The sequence below is a fragment of the Odocoileus virginianus genome, unplaced genomic scaffold (assembly GCF_023699985.2).
Source record: "Odocoileus virginianus isolate 20LAN1187 ecotype Illinois unplaced genomic scaffold, Ovbor_1.2 Unplaced_Scaffold_5, whole genome shotgun sequence".
Lineage (NCBI taxonomy): Eukaryota > Metazoa > Chordata > Mammalia > Artiodactyla > Cervidae > Odocoileus > Odocoileus virginianus.
Window position 1 is genome coordinate 4,284,897 of NW_027224267.1, and position 22,442 is coordinate 4,307,338.

At 45.1% G+C, this 22,442-nt stretch overlaps 1 protein-coding gene and 1 non-coding gene across 9 annotated transcripts in view; both read left to right on the forward strand.

The window, feature by feature from the left end:
• The window catches only part of GRK4 (G protein-coupled receptor kinase 4), a 59,656-nt gene that overhangs the window by 1,215 nt on the left and 35,999 nt on the right, over nt 1-22,442 (forward strand). For 4 of the 8 annotated variants that reach the window (XM_070462572.1, XM_070462575.1, XM_070462573.1 and 1 more), the window contains 2 exons: nt 15,593-15,688; nt 21,246-21,358. In XM_070462572.1, coding sequence (XP_070318673.1) covers nt 15,593-15,688; nt 21,246-21,358 — 209 coding nt within the window. Of the gene's footprint in view, nt 1-15,592; nt 15,689-19,784; nt 20,004-21,245; nt 21,359-22,442 lie in introns of those variants that run through there. The other 4 variants (XM_070462577.1, XM_070462576.1, XM_070462574.1 and 1 more) reach the window with 3 other exon arrangements.
• On the forward strand, nt 9,368-9,474 carry LOC139033426 (U6 spliceosomal RNA). The gene has a single exon (XR_011486001.1). It is a non-coding gene; the product is annotated as a U6 spliceosomal RNA (small nuclear RNA).

Sequence of the window (22,442 nt, forward strand, 5' to 3'; positions counted from 1 at the left end):
TTACGTAGAGTGGGTTTTAGCCCGGCTTAGGGAGAGATTGAACACATTAGGAAGAATTAATGCTGGTCGACATGTAGAAGCAGCAGCTGGGCCAGCCCGTCTGCTTGCTGACCCCGGGAGTATAGCTCTCTGTGGAGGTGTCCCCTCTGCCGCTCCTGGAGAGACGGGAGAGCTGGTGGCGGAGCCCACCCATAGTTCTTCAGCCCCTTCGCTCCTAGGGATTTGGTGTGGGGTCAGCCGCTTCTTCTTTGTGCTGCCAACAGAGTAAGTGCCCACCCAAGGATGTGTATTTAATACAATCTGGAAGAAGTATTTTGTGCTCCATCTCCCAGGGCTTCTGAGTTCCAGTCCTGGGTGCACATGTTGGCTAAGTGAAATTCTTGGTGACCTGTGATGCTACTACGGAGAAGGCAATGGCACCCCACTCCAGTACTCTTGCCTGGAAAATCCCATGGACGGAGGAGCCTGGTGGGCTGCAGTCCATGGGGTCGCTAAGCGACACGACTGAGCGTCTTCACTTTCACTTTTCCCTTTCATACATTGAAGAAGGAAATGGCAACCCACTCCAGTGTTCTTGCCCGGAAATCCCAGGGACAGGGGAGCCTGGTGGGCTGCCGTCTATGGGGTCGCAGAGTTGGACACGACTGAAGCGACTTAGCAGCAGCAGCAGCAGCAGTGATGCTGCTGAGAAGCATCAGTCAGTTCATCTTGTGATTTGAATAGTGTTTAACATTGTGTAAGAGAAATTAAGCTGGAATATCAGACTTGGGGCGTTCTCTTTTTAAGCTACCTCCTTCCCATTTGTATCCTCAGCCTTTCAAGAGGAAAGATCTTGATTAAAATGTACATGGTTTTTCAACACCTTGGAGACTGCATCAGAAACACTGCAGGAAATTCTTGAAGTCACAGTGAGTGATGCAGAGAATTAGCCACTGAAGTTAGGGGTTACATGGAGGGGTTCTGAGTTCAGACGTAGTGAACTTTTATTATGTAAAGTGTTTGCTGTATTAGGAGTTGAAAATCAAGACCTCAGTATTTTTGTCTGCTCACTTGAATCCCTCTGAGTAGAAGAACTGAGGATAGGTAGGAAGAAGCCAGGTCTTACTTTGCCGTTCAGGCCACGGGGAGTCCTCAGAGTAAGATGGGGCATTGATTGTCGTCTGGCGCCCCTCACTCTGAACTCACACTGATCGTAGAAGTGGGTCATCCTCCGTGGAAATCAGGTCTGACTGAGGCTAAACCTGTTTTCTTTCTGCTCTGCTTTTATATCTGATATAATGTATGAATAGAGAATATTGTACCACACAGACTCCCTTATAGTTCTGTAGAGCTTAGGTGAGGAGGCACCTGTAAGTATTCTATAAATGCTAAATAACATAAAGCTACTATTTCCTGCCGTAAAGCCTAGGACCACATTGATAATTGCTTAAGGAAGTTTTACATTTTGTTCCCTAAACTGTCAACTTGTGGTTTTATAACTCTTTCAAGGTCTGCCCCCAGTCAGCAGGGAGTATTTACTCCTGTGTTAAAGGAGTCATTCTGTCAGTGTGGTTAATGCTTAGAGAAGTTGAACAGGAAATGTCAGAAAGATGTGAATATTAAGTGCTGCATGTTGGTTATGATTTAGGGTTGTTTGCCCAAATTGTAAACTGTTTATTTGCTTTAGGAGCTTGTAGAGTATTTCTCAGAAAGTACCTTCTTGGACACATGTCTGTTCATGGTTACCCCGCTTTGTATTAGGAAATTAACTTTTGAAATGAGTCGGCAGAGCCCGCAGTCGTATTTTGGCCCTGGGAACTGCAGTGTTGTCAGTCCAGTCATTTCTTAGATTTATCTCAAGTAAAATCAATCTCTTCTTCTTTTGGCCTCAGGTTTGTTCAAACCTTTTCTCCTTTTTCAGGAGTGTCAGCAAATGATGTCTCATTGAAAAAAATTGTGTGTATGTCACTATGCCAGGCACACTTTAAGGAAGTATGAAATGATCATATTATTCATAAAGTAAAACACAAAAGTCACCACTTCTTTTGAAGCTCAGCATTTTTTCCCCCGTGCAGTACATTTGTGAAGCAACTTATGACCTTTAATTGTTTTGAATGAGAAGCTGAAATAGTTTTGCATCATGCTTTTAGACTTACTCCATTTTGTCTCTTGCAGAAATTAACCTCATAAACACGCAGGGAGGAGGATATGATATGTACATTAAACATGGATTTTGGTCTTGTGTACGGGAGTTGGTGATGGAAAGGGAGGCCTGGAGTGCTGCAGTCCATGGGGTCGCAAAGAGTCGGACATGACTGAGGAGCGACTGAACTCAACTGAACTGATAGCAATTCTATTGAGGTTTCAGGTTGTAGTTTTACTATCTAAAGGTTTGTTTAGCACCTGACATATAGTTGATATACCTTTTATCATTAATGCTATCTCTTGCTGAAGCTTACTCACAGGGTTTTTGTTTGCAAGGAGTTTCTATAAGTAGCTTATATACCTTTCAATTCCAGAAATTGGTTTGGACATGCTCTTGTATGCTTACTATTCAAATTTTCTGTTCAGTAGGCCCTTCTTATTTTCTTGTTTGGTTCTTTCCACCTTTCGGGGTCCACTTTAGCTTCATTCTCCTTGTCCGTGTCTCTGATCTTCCAACTCAGAGGCACTCTGCCCTCTGGGAATCTAGAACTTGGAGTTCACAGCACGGGGTAGCCAGTGATTCTCGGCTAAATTGTCATCTGTTGTAAGGACAGGACGGAACTCTTATTGTTTATCCCTTTCTGTCCTGGCCATATAATTGGCGCTTAGTCGATAATTGGAGATTAAGGGGGGCAGTTTGTTCATTTCAAGAAAGAGAAGGTGAAATTTGTGCTGAAAACTAAAGGACTGGCTTGATATGGAGGGTTTAAGGCATGTTCAAGTTTGACTGCAGAACCTAATGGTTGATAGCTGAGAACAGCTAACATTAGTGAGGGTTTGTAGCATCCAGGCAGTGTGCTCAGTTCTTTCTGGGTGTTATCCCAGCTCGGCCCATACCTCATTCTCCTGTTCTGTAGAGCTGGGGCTCGGAATAGTCCTACTTCCTGGTGTTGGCAGGAGGGTTGCATGGATTAATGTGGTAGAGGGCTTGATGCTTAGAAAGTGCTCAGTAAATAATCATGGCGGCTGTGGTTGTGGGTTTGTTATGTCCAGAACCTTGATGATGAGCCGGCACATGGCAGCTCTGATCATTTAGTTGACCTTGAACCCAGCTCCTTGTCTCATTCTTCGGCGTTCTCTTCCTGAGTCCCCACGTGCAGGACGTCCTTGAATCTCATTTATCCTTGAGCTTTATTATTTGTCTTGTTCATTTTTTGTTTGTGTCTTCGCCCAATACCCCCTTAGACGGTTCTCTACACCTCTTAAGTTGACTGAGGGCAGTGGTTTCCTAGCTGGTCTCTACTTCCAGAGTTTTTTCTCTTTTATAATCCCCAAGGCTGCTAGAACACTCTTTCTAAAACACAGAGTTGTTTTCTTTAATAATCTCCTGATTAAAATTTGGCCCTGGAGCTTCATTCCGGGTCAGGTCCAAATGCCTTAGTTCATCATGGCCCAGAGGGTCCTGCCTGACCACGGGCCTGCTCTCCTCTCCTTGTGCATAGCAGCCGTGGGTCACGCCAGTTTGTGCCCCTGGGCTTTTCTGTCCTGCCTGGCAAAGTCTTCTTCCTTCCTGTTCCAGGAAGTTTTCTGGGAAACGTCCAAGTCTCTGCAGAAGGCATGGTCCCCCCGTCCCTCCAGCTCCTGCTGTGCCCAGGAGAAGCTCTTGCTGCGCTGGGCATGCCTGCGGCAGCTTTGGGTCTCCGTTCCTGGGTCACCAGCACCCGGCACTGTGCTAACACTCAGGCTCTTCTCTGCAAATGCCAAAGGCTGGCTGAGGACAGAAGAGCACGTCTCAGAAAGTCTCTCAGTACTGGTAGTAACCAGAAATTGACATTTCAAAATAAGCTGTCTTTTTAGACTAGCAGTCTGGAAATAGGGGCCAAAACCTGAGATTTTATTGAACTTTGGGGCATCAGTTGACCCCATACTTGTAAATGCTAAGTCTAGTACTGGAATGTTTATAGTACCTTTATTCATAATCATCTCAAACTGGAAATAACCTTTCAACCCAAAGAGTATCAGGAAGTGAATGGATGAACAAGCCATGGAACTCCGTAATACAGCACTGCCTTAGAAGAGAGAGCTACCGACACGTGCAACAGCTGGGCGCATGCTGAGGGAAGGAGCAGGAGAAACTGCAGTCCTCGATGATATCCTGAGCTTGAAGAGAAATTGATTAATTTGTGGTCATCACAGTGTGAGTGGTGATTGCCTGGAGGAAGAGGAGGGGCTGACACAGAAGAGGCAGGTGGGAGCTTTGGGGGACAATGAGCACACCCTGCTTATTGATCCGGGTGGTGATTACATGCACACATACATTTGTAGAAATTCATCAAGCAATATTCTTAAGATTAGTGCATATTATTGTGCAAATCATATCTGGTAAAAGTTTTGTTTTTAAAGGAAAAAAAAATATAGAATGTTCTCATAATACCCTAGTGGTCCAGTGGTTAAGAATCCACCTTCCAATGCAGGGGACATGGGTTTGATCCCTGGTTGGGAGCCTACCTGCCACGCAAGCTCAGCTTCCATGCTGCAACTATTCAGCCCGTGCGCTGCAACTCAAGAGAAGCCCAGGAGCCACAAGGAGGAGCCACACACTGCAACAGAGCCTGCTTGCCTTGGCGGAGACCAGGGCGGCCAGGTGAGCAAGTGTCAGAGGTCACCGTGAAGGTTAAAGACACACACCCTGTCAGCAGCATGATCTTCCAAAAAATGGTCCTTAAAGGCCTGGTTAGCTTTGCTTGTGAACATGCCTGAGTTTGATGCCTTTTCCCTTCTCTGGAAGAAGGGCTGGCGTTGGTTCTTTTTATTATCTGTTTAGTTTTTTTTAATAGTTATTCTGATACTCAAGATTCTTGTTTCTTATTGAGTTATGTTTGGTAATCTATATTTTCTAAAAAAAGTTTTTGTCTATGTTTTCAAACTGATTTGGCATAAATTTTATTTGTAACATTTTCATACTAGTTTATGATTACAATTGTGATCTTTTTAATTCGGAGTATTATTTGTGTATGCCTGTCATTTTTAATTAGACTTGCAAAAGATTTTTTTATTTTATTAGTCTTTTCAGTGAATCAGCTTTTGGTTTCATATGCTGTTGTATGTTTGCCTTCTGTTTTACTGATTTCTGCTTATGTTATTTCGATTTTGATTTGTTTCTAGCTTCTTGAGTCGAATGCTTAATCCATCTCGTCTTTTTTCTCCCATTCCTTCATCAGGAATTTATTGACTATTTTATTTTGTGCTAGAGACTGTGGTTGGTAGTGTAAGTAAACCATGAACTCGGCAGAAAATTTGCTTTTAAAGAGGTGACAGGCAAAGTTAGTGTCCTAACTTAAGACTGAAGGCACTCTGATTAACGGGATGTCAGTCATCTCTGGAAGAGAAATGAAAGATCTGGGACCAGAAACTGATGAGCTTCTGCATCCAGTCTTCCACGTCTAAACTTATTTATCAGTCTCTTACTTAGTAGAACTTTGATTAGTGTACTGCTCTTAGATGAGCTAAGGCTTCAGACAGGTTACTTTCTGGTTAAATTAAGCACAGTTCTATAGAACGGGTAGCAATCATGTGTTTCCAGTTCCCCAGTACTAAGGCTTGTCTTGTTCAGATCAGGTGGCTGTTTCTTCTCTGCCTGAACTGTCCCCTCCCCTGAAATGATCACTGTCTTGTGTCATGTTGGCACACTTCCTGGGTTCCAGGCCTTTCTGTCATCGCCACTGGCATGGTCAGGGCTTTTTCCCCTTTCCAGTATCCCTGCACGGTGATCGCTGCCCATTCCTGGTCATTAGGGAAAGGTCCTCTTCCAGGCCAGAGACCCTGCAGCCCTCTGACTGCCCTGAACCATAGAACCTTGTTGTGGGTCTTCCTGCCAGTTGATTCTGTGTTCTGTCTGCATTTGAGGAGCTGGGGAGTGGCTTTTAAATGCTCTCCTTTGACAGAATGCAGAGATGGGAGTTCTAATGTTCTATGGCGCTCAGGTTTCTGGAGCCGTAGAAGTTCAGGAGTGTCCTGTTTGACGTTTGGGACCAGCAGACATGTCAGGGGTGTTAACATTCACCTTAACTCTGAGGTGGTGGCCCTTCCGGTTTCTCACCAGGACAGCAGTGTTGCTTCCCACCTGTGGAAACTGTTTCCCTTCCGTTTCTCACTGAATGTACCACATGAGTGGGAATGTCCAATTTTAGCCCAGGTGACGTTTTTCAGTGTTTTTACTTTTGTGCATAAAGCATCGAAGTCATATTCTGTTATCCAAAAAAGAGGGATCCATGTTTCAGATGAAACAAATCTGAATATAATCAACTAACTCATTCAAAAAAATTCTCACTGTTATACTAAATAGAATCTGAACGAACACTTCCCCTTCTGGACAGCACAGTTCTAGAAAACACTGATAATGTTGCTGCAGTATTGGATGAGGAGAAACGCAGGTTGTGAAATAAACTGTTTCCTTCACAAATGAAAAAATATTTTTCTAAAGTTAAAAAAAAAGTACTGAAGAAGTAAAGTCCTCCAAATGAGTATTAATTTGTAAGCTAAACTATTTTCTGTTGGTATAAATTACCATTAGCAATCTAATAAATTCTGGTACCTTAGATTTTAAAAATATAATTCTCTAACACCGACTGTATGTCTTGGTGTCTACCAAGTGTGAGACAACATCTGCTGGATCATCAAAAAAACAAGGGAGTTCCGGAAAAACATCTATTTCTGCTTTATTGACTATGCCAAAGCCTTTGACTGTGTGGATCACAATAAACTGTGGAAAATTCTGAAAGAGATGGGAATACCAGACCACCTGACCTGCCTCTTGAGAAACCTGTATGCAGATCAGGAAGCAACAGTTAGAACTGGACATGGAACAACAGACTGGTTCCAAATAGGAAAAGGAGTATGTCAAGGCTATATATTGTCACCCTGCTTATTTAACTTATATGCAGAGTACATCATGAGAAACGCTGGGCTGGAGGAAGCACAAGCTGGAATCAAGATTGCCAGGAGAAATAGAAGTAACCTCAGATATGCAGATGACACCACCCTTATGGCAGAAAGTGGAGAAGAACTAAAGAGCCTCTTGATGAAAGTGAAAGAGGAAAGTGAAAAAGCTGGCTTAAAGCTCAACATTCAGAAAACGAAGATCATGGCATCAGTCCCATCACTTCATGGCAAATAGATGGGGAAACTGGAAACAATGGCTGATTTTATTTTGGGGGGCTCAAAAATCACTGCAGATGGTGATTGCAGCCATGAAATTAAAAGATGCTTACTCCTTGGAAGGAAAGTTATGACCAACCTAGAGAGCATATTAAAAAGCAGAGACATTACTTTGTCAACAAAGGTCCATCTAGTCAAGGCTATGGTTTTTCCAGTGGTTATGTATGGATGTGAGAGTTGGACTGTAAAGAAAGCTGAGTGCCGAAGAATTGATGCTTTTGAACTGTGGTGTTGGAAAAGATTCTTGAGAGTCCCTTGGACTGCAAGGAGATCAACCAGTCCATCCTAACAGGAGATCAGTCCTGGGTGTTCATTGGAAGGACTGATGCTGAAGCTGAAACTCCAATACTTTGGCCACCTGACACGAAGAACTGACTCATTGGAAAAGACCCTGATGCTGGGAAAGATTGAGGGCAGGAAGAGAAGGGGATGACAGAGGATGAGATGGTTGGATGGCATCACCGACTCAATGGACATGGGTTTGGGTAAACTCCAGGAGTTGGTGATGGACAGGGAGGCCTGGCGTGCTGTGGTTCATGGGGTCGCAAAGAGTCGGACACGACTGAGCGACTGAACTGAACTGAAGTGTGAGAAATATAAAGATTGTTCCTGTTCTTTGGAGCTCACAGGCTGGTGAAGGGGTAGGCGTGACAATAATTGACATGTAGGACAATGTGACAAGGAGGACGTGGCCAGAGCGGTTTAAACAAGTGAAGGGACCCACTCTGCCTGGGAACACAGAGAAGGCTTCACAGAGGAGGAGACCATGGCGAGCTGACCCTAGAAGGATAACAGGAGTTTCCCAGACGAACAGAGAGGAAGGAGCCCTGCAGCCAGAGAAGAGCAGGACACAGGGTGCAAAGGGCGGAAGAAGCCGGTCGTGCTCGGGGAGCCGTGTGGCGTCCACACAGGTGGTACAGAGGAGAGTTCCGGAGAGCAGAGGCTAGAAACCACCAACTGCGGAGGGGCTTCACGGCCAGCTTTGTGTTCGGTAAGATCATGTTGGTGTAGCGTGAGAGAGAGAGACTGAAGGCAAGGGAAGTCAGTTCACCTGAGAAATGCTGAGTCTGGACAAAAGGGACGACAGGACAAGGAGAGATGCTAGAGGATTTGGGGGCAGAAGTAACGGGACCTGGTGGCAGGCGGGACGTGGGACGTCAGTGAGAGAGCAGGGCCTCCGAAGCCTCCTGGGTCTCTGATTATAACCAGATCTCCCCAACAGAATGCCATTTTCCATGGGACTTCTGTGTGGTCCAGTGGCTAAGACTCCATACTCTTGATGCAGGGGGCCTGGGGTCGGATCTCTGGTCAGGGAACTAGATCCTACATGCTGCAACTAAGACCCGGCGTAGCCAAATAAGTTAAAAATTTTTTTTTTTAATTCCTGTTCCTTAAAAACAAAAATGCTGTTTCTAACTGTGATATCATCTGCCAACCTTCAGCCCAAATTTCATTGCCAAAGCAGACACCACCAATAAACAAATAATTTCTGACTTACAGGATATTGGATCTTAAGCTCATAAGTGACGGACATACAAAACAACAGAGATGGGAACAAATCAGCTGAATTAAAATGTTTAAATCACAAAAGATTTCAGTCCATTAACCATCAAAAACTACAAAGTGTCCGACATAGTATTTCAGGTTGATTGAGTGAAGCCGCAATGAAAGGGGAGAATATTCTTGGGGAACTTCGTGCGCAAAACAAACACTAGCAAGTCCTTTAAATAGTTTCTGGGTCTCCGTGTGCCTGCCAGGCTGACCCATCAAGTCCACGACAGGACTTGATGAAAGCGTCTGCTCCTGGTGAGTCTCCTCTCCCCTGACACTGAATAGGAGCTCAGTGCCTTATAATATTTACTTTAAACTGCAAAACAGAAAGACCAGCCTGGCAGAGGAATATCACAGAGTTAAGCTGAAACTCATATGGTGATAGCCTCCATTTTAATTAATGTTCTATTACTCATATTGCTATTGATTTTTAAAAATAGTTTCCTGTTAGGTTTCTTATACTAAAAACAATGCAGTGCTCGCTTCGGCAGCACATATACTAAAATTGGAACGATACAGAGAAGATTAGCATGGCCCCTGCGCAAGGATGACACACAAATTCATGAAGCGTTCCATATTTTTACACATGAAAAGAGGCTTAGCATCACTCATTATCAGAGAAATGCAAATCAAAAGCACAGTGAGGTACCATTACACGCCAGTCAGGATGGCTGCTATCCAAAAGTCTACAAGCAATAAATGCTGGAGAGGGTGTGGAAAAAAGGGAACCCTCTTACACTGTTGGTGGGAATGCAAACTAGTACAACCGCTATGGAGAACAGTGTGGAGATTTCTTAAAAAACTGGAATTAGAACTGCCATATGACCCAGCAATCCCACTTCTGGGCATACACACTGAGGAAACCAGATCTGAGAGAGACACATGCTCCCCAATGTTCATCGCACCACTGTTTATAATAGCCAGGACATGGAAGCAACCTAGATACCCATCAACAGACGAATGGATAAGGAAGCTGTGGTACATATACACCATGGAATATTACTCAGCCATTAAAAAGAATTCATTTGAATCAGTTCTAATGAGATGGATGAAACTGGAGCCCATTATACAGAGTGAAGTAAGCCAGAAAGATAAAGACCAATACAGTATACTAACACGTATATATGGAATTTAGAAAGATGGTAACGATAACCCTATATGCAAAACAGAAAAAGAGACACAGATGTACAGAACAGAATTTTGGACTCTGTGGGAGAAGGCGAGGGTGGGATATTTCGAGAGAACAGCATTGAAACATGTATATTATCTAGGGTGAAACAGATCACCAGCCCAGGCTGGATGCATGAGACAAGTGCTCGGGCCTGGTGCACTGGGAAGACCCAGAGGGATCGGGTGGAGAGGGAGGTGGGAGGGGGGATCGGGATGGGGAATACATGTAAATCCATGGCTAATTCATGTCAATGTATGACAAAAACCACTACAATATTGTAAAGTAATTAACCTCCAACTAATAAAAATAAATGGAAAAAAAATAAAAACAATGCAGACCATATTCACATTAATGTGAAATTCCCACTAATTTCTGACAAGGAAAAATACACACATTTTCTCTGGCATGAAACTTTGATTATTGGCTGTGGTCATCAGGACCTAAGATGCACTTCATCTAACTCCACGTCATTTTCATTCACTGGAACCTAGGGCAGATCTGCTGCTTGAAAGGCAAGACCTGGGTGTAGGGCTCCATGGTTTGGGACCACAGTCAGTGCTTCCAGTAGGCGGGGTAGCTGCCTTGGCTCCAAACAGTTGTCATGAAGACACAGCATGAGATGAGATCAGTTCCCCTGTTTAACAAGGCCTCCTCCCGAACCCCAGCCTCACTGAGCTGATGAATGGTCCACGACGTTTGGGGAAATTTCCTCGGGTGACAATAAGTTCACTGTTCTGTGTGATTCCTCTGAAATGGGTGTGTGCGCACTCAGTCACTCAGTTGTGTCTGACTCTGTAACGCCATGGACTGCACCCCGCCAGCTCCTCTCCCCATGGAATTCTCCAGGCAAGAATACTGGAGTGGGTTGCCATTTTTGTCTCCAGGGGATCTTCCCGAACCAGGGATCTAACCCGAGTCTCCACATTCAGAGGCAGATTCTTTATCACTGAACCACCTGGGAGGCCCTCTGGAGCTGGTACCGTGAGAGAAAGTGAGTTTTTCCCTTGGGATTTCCCTGGTGTCCTGTGGCCAAGACTCCAAACTCCCAATGCAGGGGGCCCAGGTTTCAGGGAACTGGATCCTACATGCCACGACTGAGAGTTCACCTCTCGCAACTGAAGACCCCACATGCCGTAACTAAGACCTCATGCAGCCAAATAAATAAATTTTTTCAAAAAGGCAAGTTTTGCCTTGTTGGAAAATGTCTTGGTTTTCTGTTCTGTTTCAGTGTCATCTTCCACACTCAGGGTGGGTGGCCGTCAGGGTTCTCCAACACGTGTGTCTCCAGCCTGCTGCTGTGGATGCAGCGCTTGCTCCCTACCCCCACCCCAAACTCACCTACTGACACTCGGGCCCACTGGGAAGGGATTTGGAGGCAGGGCACTTTCGGGGTAACTGTGTTTGGATGAGGTTGTAATGGGGGGCTTTTGATGATTAACACCCTTATAAACAGAGAGCATGTACCGAGGAAAGGCCGTGTGAGGCCGGAATGAGGACAGCCGTATATAAACCAGGCACCAGATCTGCTGGCACCTTCATCTCGGAATCCCCACCCTCAGAGCCCTGAGCAATGGGTGCTTGTTGTCTGAGTCACGCAGCCCACGGTGATCGGTCGCAGCAGCCTCAGGGTACGGATCTGCAGATCGATTGTCCACCTGCCCACTTGGCATCGCTGCTCCTAGACCTCAGTGCACAAAAAAAAAGTCAGAACTAGAATCTTAATTCTCCTGCCCCATTTTTTTTCTTTCAGCATCTCAGTTGAAGCTCAGGCCCCAAATCCTAGAATTGCCTTGATCCTTATACACCATCCCCAGTCACTGGACAATCATTTTCATGTCTCTCTTCAAAATACAGTCGACCCTGACCTCTCGCCACCTCCGCCTGGAAGACTGCAGTTGCTGCTGCTTCGGCTCACTTCTGCCTTTCTGACCCTGTGGTCTGTTCTCAATGCACCAGCTAGCGTGATTCTGTTAAAGTTCATGTTGAGCATGTCGGCCTTCTCCACCTTCTTCATGACTTCACGGTCTGAGTAAAAGTAGGAACGTTGGAATTACCAGGACAGCCAAAAATTAAGTAATTTCTTTTTTTTTAAAGAACTGAAGAATGCTTTTGTGGGCTCATTTATAGACTGAACAGGGCTGAGGAAAGACTGAGGTTCAGGATGTGATAGTAGAAACTTCTGAAACTGAAAAGGAGAAAAAAAAAACTGAATAGATATCAGAACACCCAGGAACTATGAGACAGCTACAAAATTGTAACATGCATATAAGGGAAGACCAGAAGGGGAAGAAACAGAAGTGGAAGAGATATTTGAAAATGACTGAAAATTTCCCCCAAACTACTGTCAGACATCAAGCCACAAATCCAGGAAGCTCAGAAAACACCAAATAGGATAAATGTCCCCCAAAACTACACCTAGGCAAGTCACATTCAAAGATATGGAAATCACACCAAACATATAAAAATAAGATGGTAACTATGAAGAAGCAAAAAACCCCAAAGGTATGGAATTCAAAGGTAAAGACAAAACCAGAAAGAAGCCCGAGAGAAGAACACCTTACTTCTAGAGGATGAAAGATATGAATTGCATCTGACTTCTGAGAAACTGCACAGAATTTCTTATGAAAATATCCCTCAAAAATGAAAAAGAAATACTTTCCAGTTCAGTTCAGTTGCTCAGTCATGTCCGAGTCTTTGCGACCCCAGGGATTGCAGCACACCAGGCTTCCCTGTCTGTCACCAACCCCCGGTTTAGTTCAGTTCAGTTGCTCAGTCGTGTCCGACTCTGCAACCCCATGAACCACAGCACGCCAGGCCTCCCTGTCCATCACCAACTCCCAGAGTCTACCCAAACCCATGTCCATCGAGTTGGTGATGCCATCCAACCATCTCATCCTCTGTCATCCCCTTCTCCTCCTGCCCTCAATCTTTGCAGTTTTTTTTTTTAAAATAAGGTAATTTTACTGCCTGTGAAGTGGCATAGTGTTATTTGAGAGTGGACTTGGATTAGTCATAAATATAAATTATGAACTCTAAGACAACCACTAAAAACAATTTAAAGAGAAGTATAATTTATATACTAAGAAAGATGAGAAAATTGTTTCATAATATGATCAATTATAACTGTGAAAGGCAAAAAAAATGGAAGACAATAAGAACAAAGAACAAGGGCAAGAAATAGAAAAGAGTAATATTGTAGATGGTAATCCAACTATGTCAGTGATCACTTTCCATGTGAGTGGTCTAAGTGTACTGACTAAGAGGTGGTCAGAGTGTATGAAAAAACAAGACCCAACTCTGTGTTGTCTACAGGAAACCCATCTTAAATATAGAGATGCGTATAGGTGAAAAACAGATGGAGAAAGACACTTGTCAAAAGACAGTGGTGCACAGCGGCTTCCCCTAGCTGTTTCACACACGATAGTGCACATAAGTCAATGCTAGTCTCTCAGTTTCTCTTCTCTCCTTCCTGCACTGTGTCCACGAGTTCATTCTCTAAATCTTTGCCTCTGTTCCTGCCCTGCAAATGGGTTCATCAGTGTCATTTTTCTAGATTGCATATACATGTGTTAATGTGAAGAGCCTATCATTGGAAAAGACCCTGATAATGGGAAAGACAGGGCAAGAAGAGAAGTGAGTGGCGGAGGATGAGATAGTTGGATGGCATCACTGACTCAGTGGACATGAGTCTGAGCAAACTCCGGGAGATAGTGAAGGACAGGGAAGCCTGGCGTGCTGTAGTCCATGGGGTCACAAAGAGTCAGACATGACTGAGTAACTGAATAAGAACAGTGGATTGCTTTCTTTTCTGACTCACTTCACTCTATGACAGGCGTTAGGCTCATCTGCATTGCTACAGATGACCCAATTGCACTCCTTTTCTTGGCTGAGTAATACTCCATTGCATGTATGTACCACATCATCTTTATCCACTCCTCTGTCAGGGTGCTGAGCTCAGCGCTCTGTGACATCCTGGAGGGGTGGAGTGGGGGGGGGGTGGAAGGGAGGTTCACGAGGGCGGGGATGTATGTATGCAACGTGGCTGATTCATGATGTACAGCAGAAACTGACACAACATTGTAAAGCAATTATATTCCAATAAAAAATATTTAAAAAAACCATTATCAGCCTACCTTCCTCATCATCATCGTCGTCGTTCAGTCGCTCAGTCGTGTCTGACTCTTTGTGACCCTGTGGACTACAGCACGCCAGGCCCCTACCCATAGGTAACTCTTATTCTGATTTATATACCTATAAATTAGTTTCAGCTATTTTTGAAATTTATATCTGGAATTATACTGTCTGAATTCTCTTGTGTCCAACTTCCTTTGGCTTCCCTGATAGCTCAGTTGGTAAAGAATCCGCCTGCAATGCAGGAGACCCCAGTTTGATTCCTGGGTTGGGAAGATCCACTGGAGAAGGGATAGGCTACCCACTCCAGTATTCTTGGGCTTCCCTTGTGGCTCAGCTGGTAAAGAATCTGGCTGCAGTGTGGGAGGCCTGGGTTCACTCCCTGGGTTGGGAGGATCCCCTGGAGAAGGGAAAGGTTACCCGCTCCAGTATTCTTCCTGGAGAATTCCATGGACTGTATAGCCCATGGGGTCGCGAAGAGTTAGACACAACTGAGCAACTTACACTCACTCTCCTTTCCTCGGGATGGTTTTGAAATGCATTCATGCTGTCGGGGGTCAGTGTGTGTTCACTCTTCTTGCTCTGGAGTACTCAGTTGTACTCAAATAGCACAGTTTTTACCCCTGCCCCAAGAAGACAATGGGAGTGCCTGTTGTCCGTTCACACAGCTGAAACTTCAGAGGAAGGAAGGTTATCAAGAATAAAGATGAAAGGGACTTCCCTGGTTGTCTAGTGATCAGGAATCTGCCTTCCACTGCAGGGCACGGGGGTTTGATCCTTGCTTGGGGAACTACCATCCCAGATGCTTCGGGGCAAGTAAGCCCCTGTCCCTCAACTGCTGAGCCTGCTGGCTGCAGCCTGGGCGCTGCAACTGGAGAGAAGCCTGCAGGCTGCAGCTAGGACCTGGCACAGCCAAATAATAAATGAAAACATCTTTTTAACTGTTATCTAATTGCTCTGCCTACCATTCTTGTCTTGCTAGGGACAGTCCTCCTAGGCCTTTCAGAGGCTTGCATCCTCGCCTCCGAGGTCTCTGCCCACACGTGACCCAGGGGGGCCTCTCCTGGTCCCATCTTAGCCCAACGAGCACCCTCCACCTTTGCATGACCTGGTTTTGTTTCACACCATTTTTCACTGTGTGTGTGTGTGTGTGTGTGTGTGTGCGCGCGCACGCACTCCATCACTTCAGTCGCATTTGACTCTTTGCAGTCCCATGGACTATAGCACACCAGGCTCCTCTGTCCATGGGATTCTCCAGGCAAGGATACTGGAGTGGGTTGCCATGCCCTCCTCCAGGGGATCTTCCCGACCCAGGGAACACGTGAGTGGAAGTAAGTAGCTGTTAGAAACGCATAGTTCTGAATGTTACAGAAGTACTTTTTTGTTGTTGTTTTTTAGGAGGGATTAGCAAAAAAAGTGGTCGTAGTAGGAAATGGAGGGAGATGCTGAGACTGCCGCCCATCAGCCAGTGCAGCGAGCTTCGCCAGTCCATCGGTGAGTACAGAGACACGCCCGCTTCTCTGGAGGCCGAGTCTAGCATGTGCTGTTTCCCTTTGTTGGATGTTATTTTTTTCTTGAGTCTCTTGTTTGCTTCAAATCCTCTATAATAGATTCTCCTTATACCATCAGGATTCTTCACAGGAAAAAATCGCATAGGTTTTCTAATGTGCATTATAAACATTATAAAGTGTATGGCTATTGACTTTTTCATTAAAAAGATCTTGGGAATTCCCTGGTAGTCCAGTGGTTAGGACTCCACCCTTTCACTGCTGTGGGCCTGGGTTCAATCCCTGGTCAGGGAACTAAGATCCCACAAGCTGTGTGGCATGACCAAATAAATAAATAAAAATAAATTAAGAACATTCTTTAAGATGTAATATAGGCCCATTGTTCTCAATAGAGCTGAAGAGAAGTGCAGTGCTCATCCCCTCTAGAAGGGGACGCTGGTAACCGTTTCTTTCTCCTTCCAGACGGATCTCTGTGTGTGTGGACAGGAATTATTGATGGGAACTTCAGGAAAGGAGTGGTCAGATAAACAATAAGCTCCGTCAGTGTCACGGATGACTCTACAGCTGTGAGAGTGAGAGTTAGCTACAGGTCCTGACGTGAGCGTAAGAAGTCGTGTATAGAGCAAGCCATGTGTAGAGCCGTGCATAAGGGCGGTCATCACTGTGTTTGCTTACACACGTGATTTCCAGTTCACAGGATGTGCATGCAAAATGCTGACATTCCCACATTGCCTGCTGCAAAGTCTGTGTCACCTTACCCTTGCCTGTGACTTTGCGAACACTCATGGTTACCATTTTTCATCTTTTTGTTGGTGTTCAGTTGCTTATTCATATTCGACTCTTTGTGACCCCATGGACTGCAACACGCCAGGTTCCCTGGCCTTCACTGTCTTCCGAAGTTTGCTTAGATTCATGTCAAGTTGTAATTTGAAAAATGGTCTCATTTTAATTATGGATGAAGTTGAGCCGTTTTCTTGGGTTTTTTCAGTTTTCTTTTCTTCTAATTCATTTGTAAGAGTTCTTTATATCTGAAATGAGTTATCCTTTTATATTCAATGTGAATACATTTTCTATTTCTGCTCTTGCCTTTTGACTTGCAGTATTTTTTCAATATGGATATTTTAATTTTTTATGTAGGAACTATATCAATATTTTTCTTCTTAGCCTCTGAACTTTTTGTTGTATTTAGGGAAGACACCTATACTCCAAGATAATTTTTTTTTCCCAAGATAATTTTTTAAAAATCTGTTTTTTCTTTAGTACCATTATAGTTCCTTTTTAAGAAAGTTTAAATATTTTAACTAGCAAAATTAACTTCAGATAGCATAAAGTCAGAGTATTTTTCCCCTAAAAAAACCTATCCAACCTTGTTAATTAGCCTCATTACATTTTTTTCTCATTATGTTTTAAAAATAGCAATTTTTTGGAGATATAATTAGCATGCCCTACAATTCACCTATTTAAAGTGTATAATTCAGTGGTTTTTAATATAGTCACAGAATTGTGCAGCCATTACCACAGTCAGTTTTTTTAGTTTTACAACATATTCATTACTGGAAAGAGACCCCGTACCCACTGGTAGCTACTCCCAATTCCCTCCCCCCACTTCCAGCCAAAGGCACTCATCCACTTCTGTATCTGTGGATTTGCTGATCCTGGAAATTTCATGTAGATGGATTTCATACAGACCGGAACCATGTACTGTGTGGGCTCCTGTGACTGGCTTCTTTTCACTTAACCTCATCTTGCCAGAGTTCCTGCACTGTGTAGCATGGATCAGTACTTACCTCCTTTTTGTTGTCAAATACTCTTCCACTGTACATATTATTCTTTATCCATTCATCATTTCATAGATACTGAGTTGTTTTCCATTTTTTGTCTGTTATGAATAATACGGCTATAGTTCAGTCAGTCGCTCAGTTGTGTCTGACTCTTTCTCGACCCCATGGACTGCAGCATGCCAGGCTTCCCTGTCCATCACCAACTCCCAGAGATTACTCAAACTCATGTCCACTGAGGTGGTGATGCCATCCAACCATCTCATCCTCTGTCGTCCCTTTCTCCTGCCTTCAATCTTTCCCAGCATCAGGGTCTTTTCAAATGAGTTACTTCTTCACATCAGGTGGCCAGAGTTACTCATGTACAAGTCATTTTTAATTGTGGTAAAGTAAACATAACAGAAGTGACCATTTTAACCGTTTTGAAGTGTAAAGTTCAGTGATGCTAGTTTGGAGATTGTACGTGTGTCCAAGAAGGACGTCTGTCCGCCCTGTGCTGCCTACACGATGCAGATCTTGCTGCAGCTCAGGGCTGGCTGCTCTGAGCCCACGGTTTCCTCCGCATCCCCGGCGCGGTCCTTGTGCCCTTCCTGTCGTTGCCTCCTCGGCACTGAGGGACGCGGACCTGAAACCAGTTGCCTCCTGAGACGCGTTTGTCGGGAGAAACTGGCCCTTTCCTCCTGTGCTTGCCGCCTCCCGCAGGTCACCACTGCTCTTGCGCTGGCTGGCCCCCCGGCCCCAGCTCGCTGCCCCTCTCCCCGCCCACGGCCCGGGTCCTTCCAGATGGCCCTCGGGCGTGTCCCATAGGTCTCTGCTGTCTTCAGAATGCCCCACTTGTCAGTGTAACTGTGAAGGTCAAAAGCGATGGTACACGGAGAGGACTTGCAGGTGCCCTGGCACACGGCGAGAGGAGGAAATTATCTCCACTCCTTCCAGGACACAAGGAGACTCCTTGGGGTGGCATCTAGGCCTTTTGAGGCTCTGATCTTTTCTTTTCTTTTCCTCCTTGAAGCTTCATTTGCCTCCACATTGGCCTCCCTGCGTGTCCTCTTTCAGCCGCTCTGAACTGCTTGTGGGGTCTGCCTTCTGTGTATCTTGGTCCATAGATTGTTCTAACAAATTAAAATCTGGTACAGTAGTATAGCATTGTAGGTAATGTGTATTCCATATGATCTAGAAACTGTGGCTGGAGCCAGAAAGAAGAAAATGTTCTGAACTGAACATCACACTCTGCCGAGGAGCCTTCCAAATATTTTGATAGAGCTATTGATTTTTCTAGTTTATTTATTTGTTTTTTGCTCTTTCTAGATTGTACCCACTAGTTATCCTTTTTGGTTTCCATTTTGTCCTCTTTGATTTCTTCTTCTTCTGTTACTACAGCTCCTCAAGTAATTTTTACTGCTTACTGTGTCCCTCTGGATCTTACATTTTGTGGTTAATTTTTTATTCTTTCTCAGAGGTATTGTTTCTCCTTAACTGCTGGGAACGCCTCTGAGATGTCTCAACCTTCTTTTGTCATGTTTAACATTTATTGGAGCCTTTAATCTTCAGCCTGGGAAAATTTAATGTATATTTAATTATAAAACTTAATGTATGCTTAATTATAAAATTTAATGTATGTCTAATTTAAGAGAGGGGCTTCCTCTGTGGCCATGTAGTTCTGCTTTTCTGGGCACCCCTCACTTGCATGGGGTTCTGGAAGGTGGGTGGGTCAGTGAGGTTCCGTCCGCACGGAGCCTGTGTTCCGGGGGCCACAGACAGCGTTGCTTCACTTTGCCAGCGGAGCATGTAGTTCCTCCAGCTGGGCTCTGCCTCCTCGGGGTCTCAGCATCCCTCTTGGCAGAGACCCACATTCTGCAAAGTGGCTCCAGCCTGAAGAAGTCTCAGGACTGCAGTTGTGTTCAGGCCTTGGCGGGGCTCCTGGGATCCAGCCACCTGGGCCAGCTTCCTTGTCTCTGCAGATTCACCTCGTGGTTTCTTTACCAGTCCTGTGCTGTTGGCGTTCTCTCTTCCGGCTGTGTCTGACTCTGTACAACCCCATGGACTGTAGCCCATCAGGCTTCTCTCTCCTGGGCATTTCCCAAGTGAGAATACTGGAATGGGTTGCTATTTCCTCCTCCAGGGCATCTTCCTGACTGAGGGATCAAACCCGTGTCTCTTGCATTGCAGGTGGTTTCTTTACCACTGAGCCACGTGGGAAGCCCATGCAATCCTCAGGTGTCTTAACTCCCGAGGACACCTGTATTCTTTTTTCCATGTCAGGCTTCATCCTTTCTGTTGTGGTTTTGTCTTTGGTCCTTTCAGCAGGAGCCTGGGTGAGAAGGCTGGCACACCTGTGCTCCATCTGCGACCCCGCTAGAAACCGGGAAGTTCTATGAACCTCCGAGTGTGGGGGCAGAGAGTTTACAGCTCTCAGCTTTGGACTTCCCTGGCTGTCCAGTGGTTAAGACTCCATGCTTCCACTGCAGGCGGCGAGGGCTGGAAGCCTGGTCCCCCAGTCAAAGAAGTTCCACCTGCTGCGAGGTACAGCCACAAACAAAAACAAAAAACCTCTCAACTTAAAAACATACCCCTTTAACCATCTTATGTCCTATGTTTTTTAAACATAGTTAGTGAGTATCCCTAAATAAAATGTAGCCCAGTTGGATAAAGTGGGTGGCAAAATTTTTGCCAAACTGCTGCTGACATTTGTTGAAACAAGCAGTTGTGCCATGGCAAACATGGTTTTATATCCTTGGCTGAATTCCCCACGTGCAGACTCAGTGATCTAAATAGGATTTCGTTCCTACTTATACTTGGCATTAATAAACCTTTTAGTTGAGGGATTTGTTAGGACCTTGTTTTCATGAATTTCACTTAATTCTTCACCTTTATAGTTGGTTTAGGAATGTGAAAGAAAAGTGAAAGTGTTAGTTGCTCAGTTGTGTCTGACTTTTTGGGACCCCATGGACTGTAGCCTGCCAGGTTCCTCTGTCTATGGGATTCTCTAGGCAAGAATACTGGAGTGGGTTGCCATACCCTTCTCCAGGGGATTTTCCTGACCCAGAGACTGAACCCAGATCTCCTGCATTGCAGGCACATTCTTTACCATCTGAGCCATAGGAATATCTGAACATAATTATGCTCAAGTTCAGGGCCACTGCTAAAAGAGCAACTGATTTTCTTGCTGAAGTTTAAAGAAACCTATTTTGAACATACGATTTTGCCTTATAGCCCTCGTGACAACTTTCGCCAAATTTTAGTGCCTTGTTCTCAAGATAATATTTGGGGTAAGGTAAGGTATACAATATATTATCCTACCAGAGAGGGAAAAAAAAAACAGTTGAAAAATCATTAAAAATATATTTGTTAACTTGGGAAAGAATAGAAATGTATCAAAACAAGTTTTCAAAGATCTAACGCAGTATATTCATGTGGTGTATTTCACATGCGTTTAATTTGTGCCTAACACACGGAGTGGGTGGTGTAGTGGAAGGACCCACCCAGCGCTCTTTCCTGCCCCTCGGTTCCCCGGGAAACCCCCCTTTCCTTTGTATGGGGAGCAGGGAACTCCCAGTCTGTCTCCACACACCTTTCTCTCTTCATGCATTCTTCTAGCTGCCTTTGGCACTTTATCAAATATTCATGATAACCCAGTGTGAATTAGTAAACAGAACTGTGGTTTCAATAGTAATACTGCGGATTCTGTTTCTGACGTGTCTTGTATCAGGTAAAAGTAGTGAGGTTCAGAAAAGCATGTGCGTTTGCTGTCTTCTCTCCACCCAGAGAAGGATTACAGCAGCCTCTGTGACAAGCAGCCGATCGGAAGACTTCTCTTCAGGCAGTTCTGTGACACGAAAGAAGACCTGAAGAAGCGGATTGAGTTCCTGGATGCAGTGGTGAGTGGTTATCACAGCGTTGAACCGCCCGAGCCTGTGCTTTTGAGAACTGGAAACTAACTTGAGAGCGTGCTAAGTGATTAGACCTTGCGCTGAGGTGCGAGTGCATAACCTCGTCCTGGTGTCATGCTGTGTCGGTTTAAAGCGGTTTAAAGCGGATAAAGGAGTAGTTCGTGCAGGTTACTTCTGAAGCGTTGGAGAATCAAAGGTGTTTACGACGTAGCTTTGAAACGCCGTAGCTTTGAAACGCCGCTTTCCCTTCTAAGAAGGCTGAAGAGCTGGTGCAGGCAGCGCTTGTAGAGCCGCCGCCTCCAGTCGTCCTGAGTACTTGGAGACGCCTCCGCCCAGAGCACACACAGGGAAGAAAGCAGGTGTAGGATGCAGGGTCACAGCGAATGGAATTGACTGTCCTTCTAAGTCTGCCTAATGTCTCTGTGTCTGCAGCTCGACGTTTACCCTGATCTTCCAGGTGAAGAGATGTTGTGTTTCTGAAACCATGGAGGTAGCACTGGCAAGACTAGAAGCTTCGAAACTGTAAAATTCAGAGGCAGCGTAACGGAGAGTCGGCAGCGTTTAATAGAACAGCTCTCTAACCATTAGTTAGCTGTGCCCCGATTATGACACTGCCCTCTCGGCTTTGGCCTGTCCTAGTCACATCAGCAAATGTGTGTTGACTTCATACTGTGTGCAGAGTACTATCCTGTATCATGGGGATTTTATTCATTTTTTCCTCTTAGCTTTTTAAAATTATGTAGCTGTATGTATTCTTTCAGAAAACCGTACGGGGCCCTTGCCTGTTTTGTTGCTTGCTCCTCCTCCGGGAGCTCCCCGGCCGCTCTTTACTGGTGCCTGGACTGGGCTGAGAGATGGCTGGGAGGGAGGCAGTCAGAGCTTCCTTTTTAAGGCTTCTCAGGTTGCGCTCATGGTAAGGAACCTGCCTGCCAGTGCAGGAGACGTAAGAGACATGGGTTCAATCCCTGAGTCAAGAATGTCCCCTGGAGCAGGGCGTGGCAGCCCGCTCCAGTGTTCTTACCTGGGAGACCCCACGGGCAGGGGACGCCAGCGGTTTATGGTCCCATAGGGT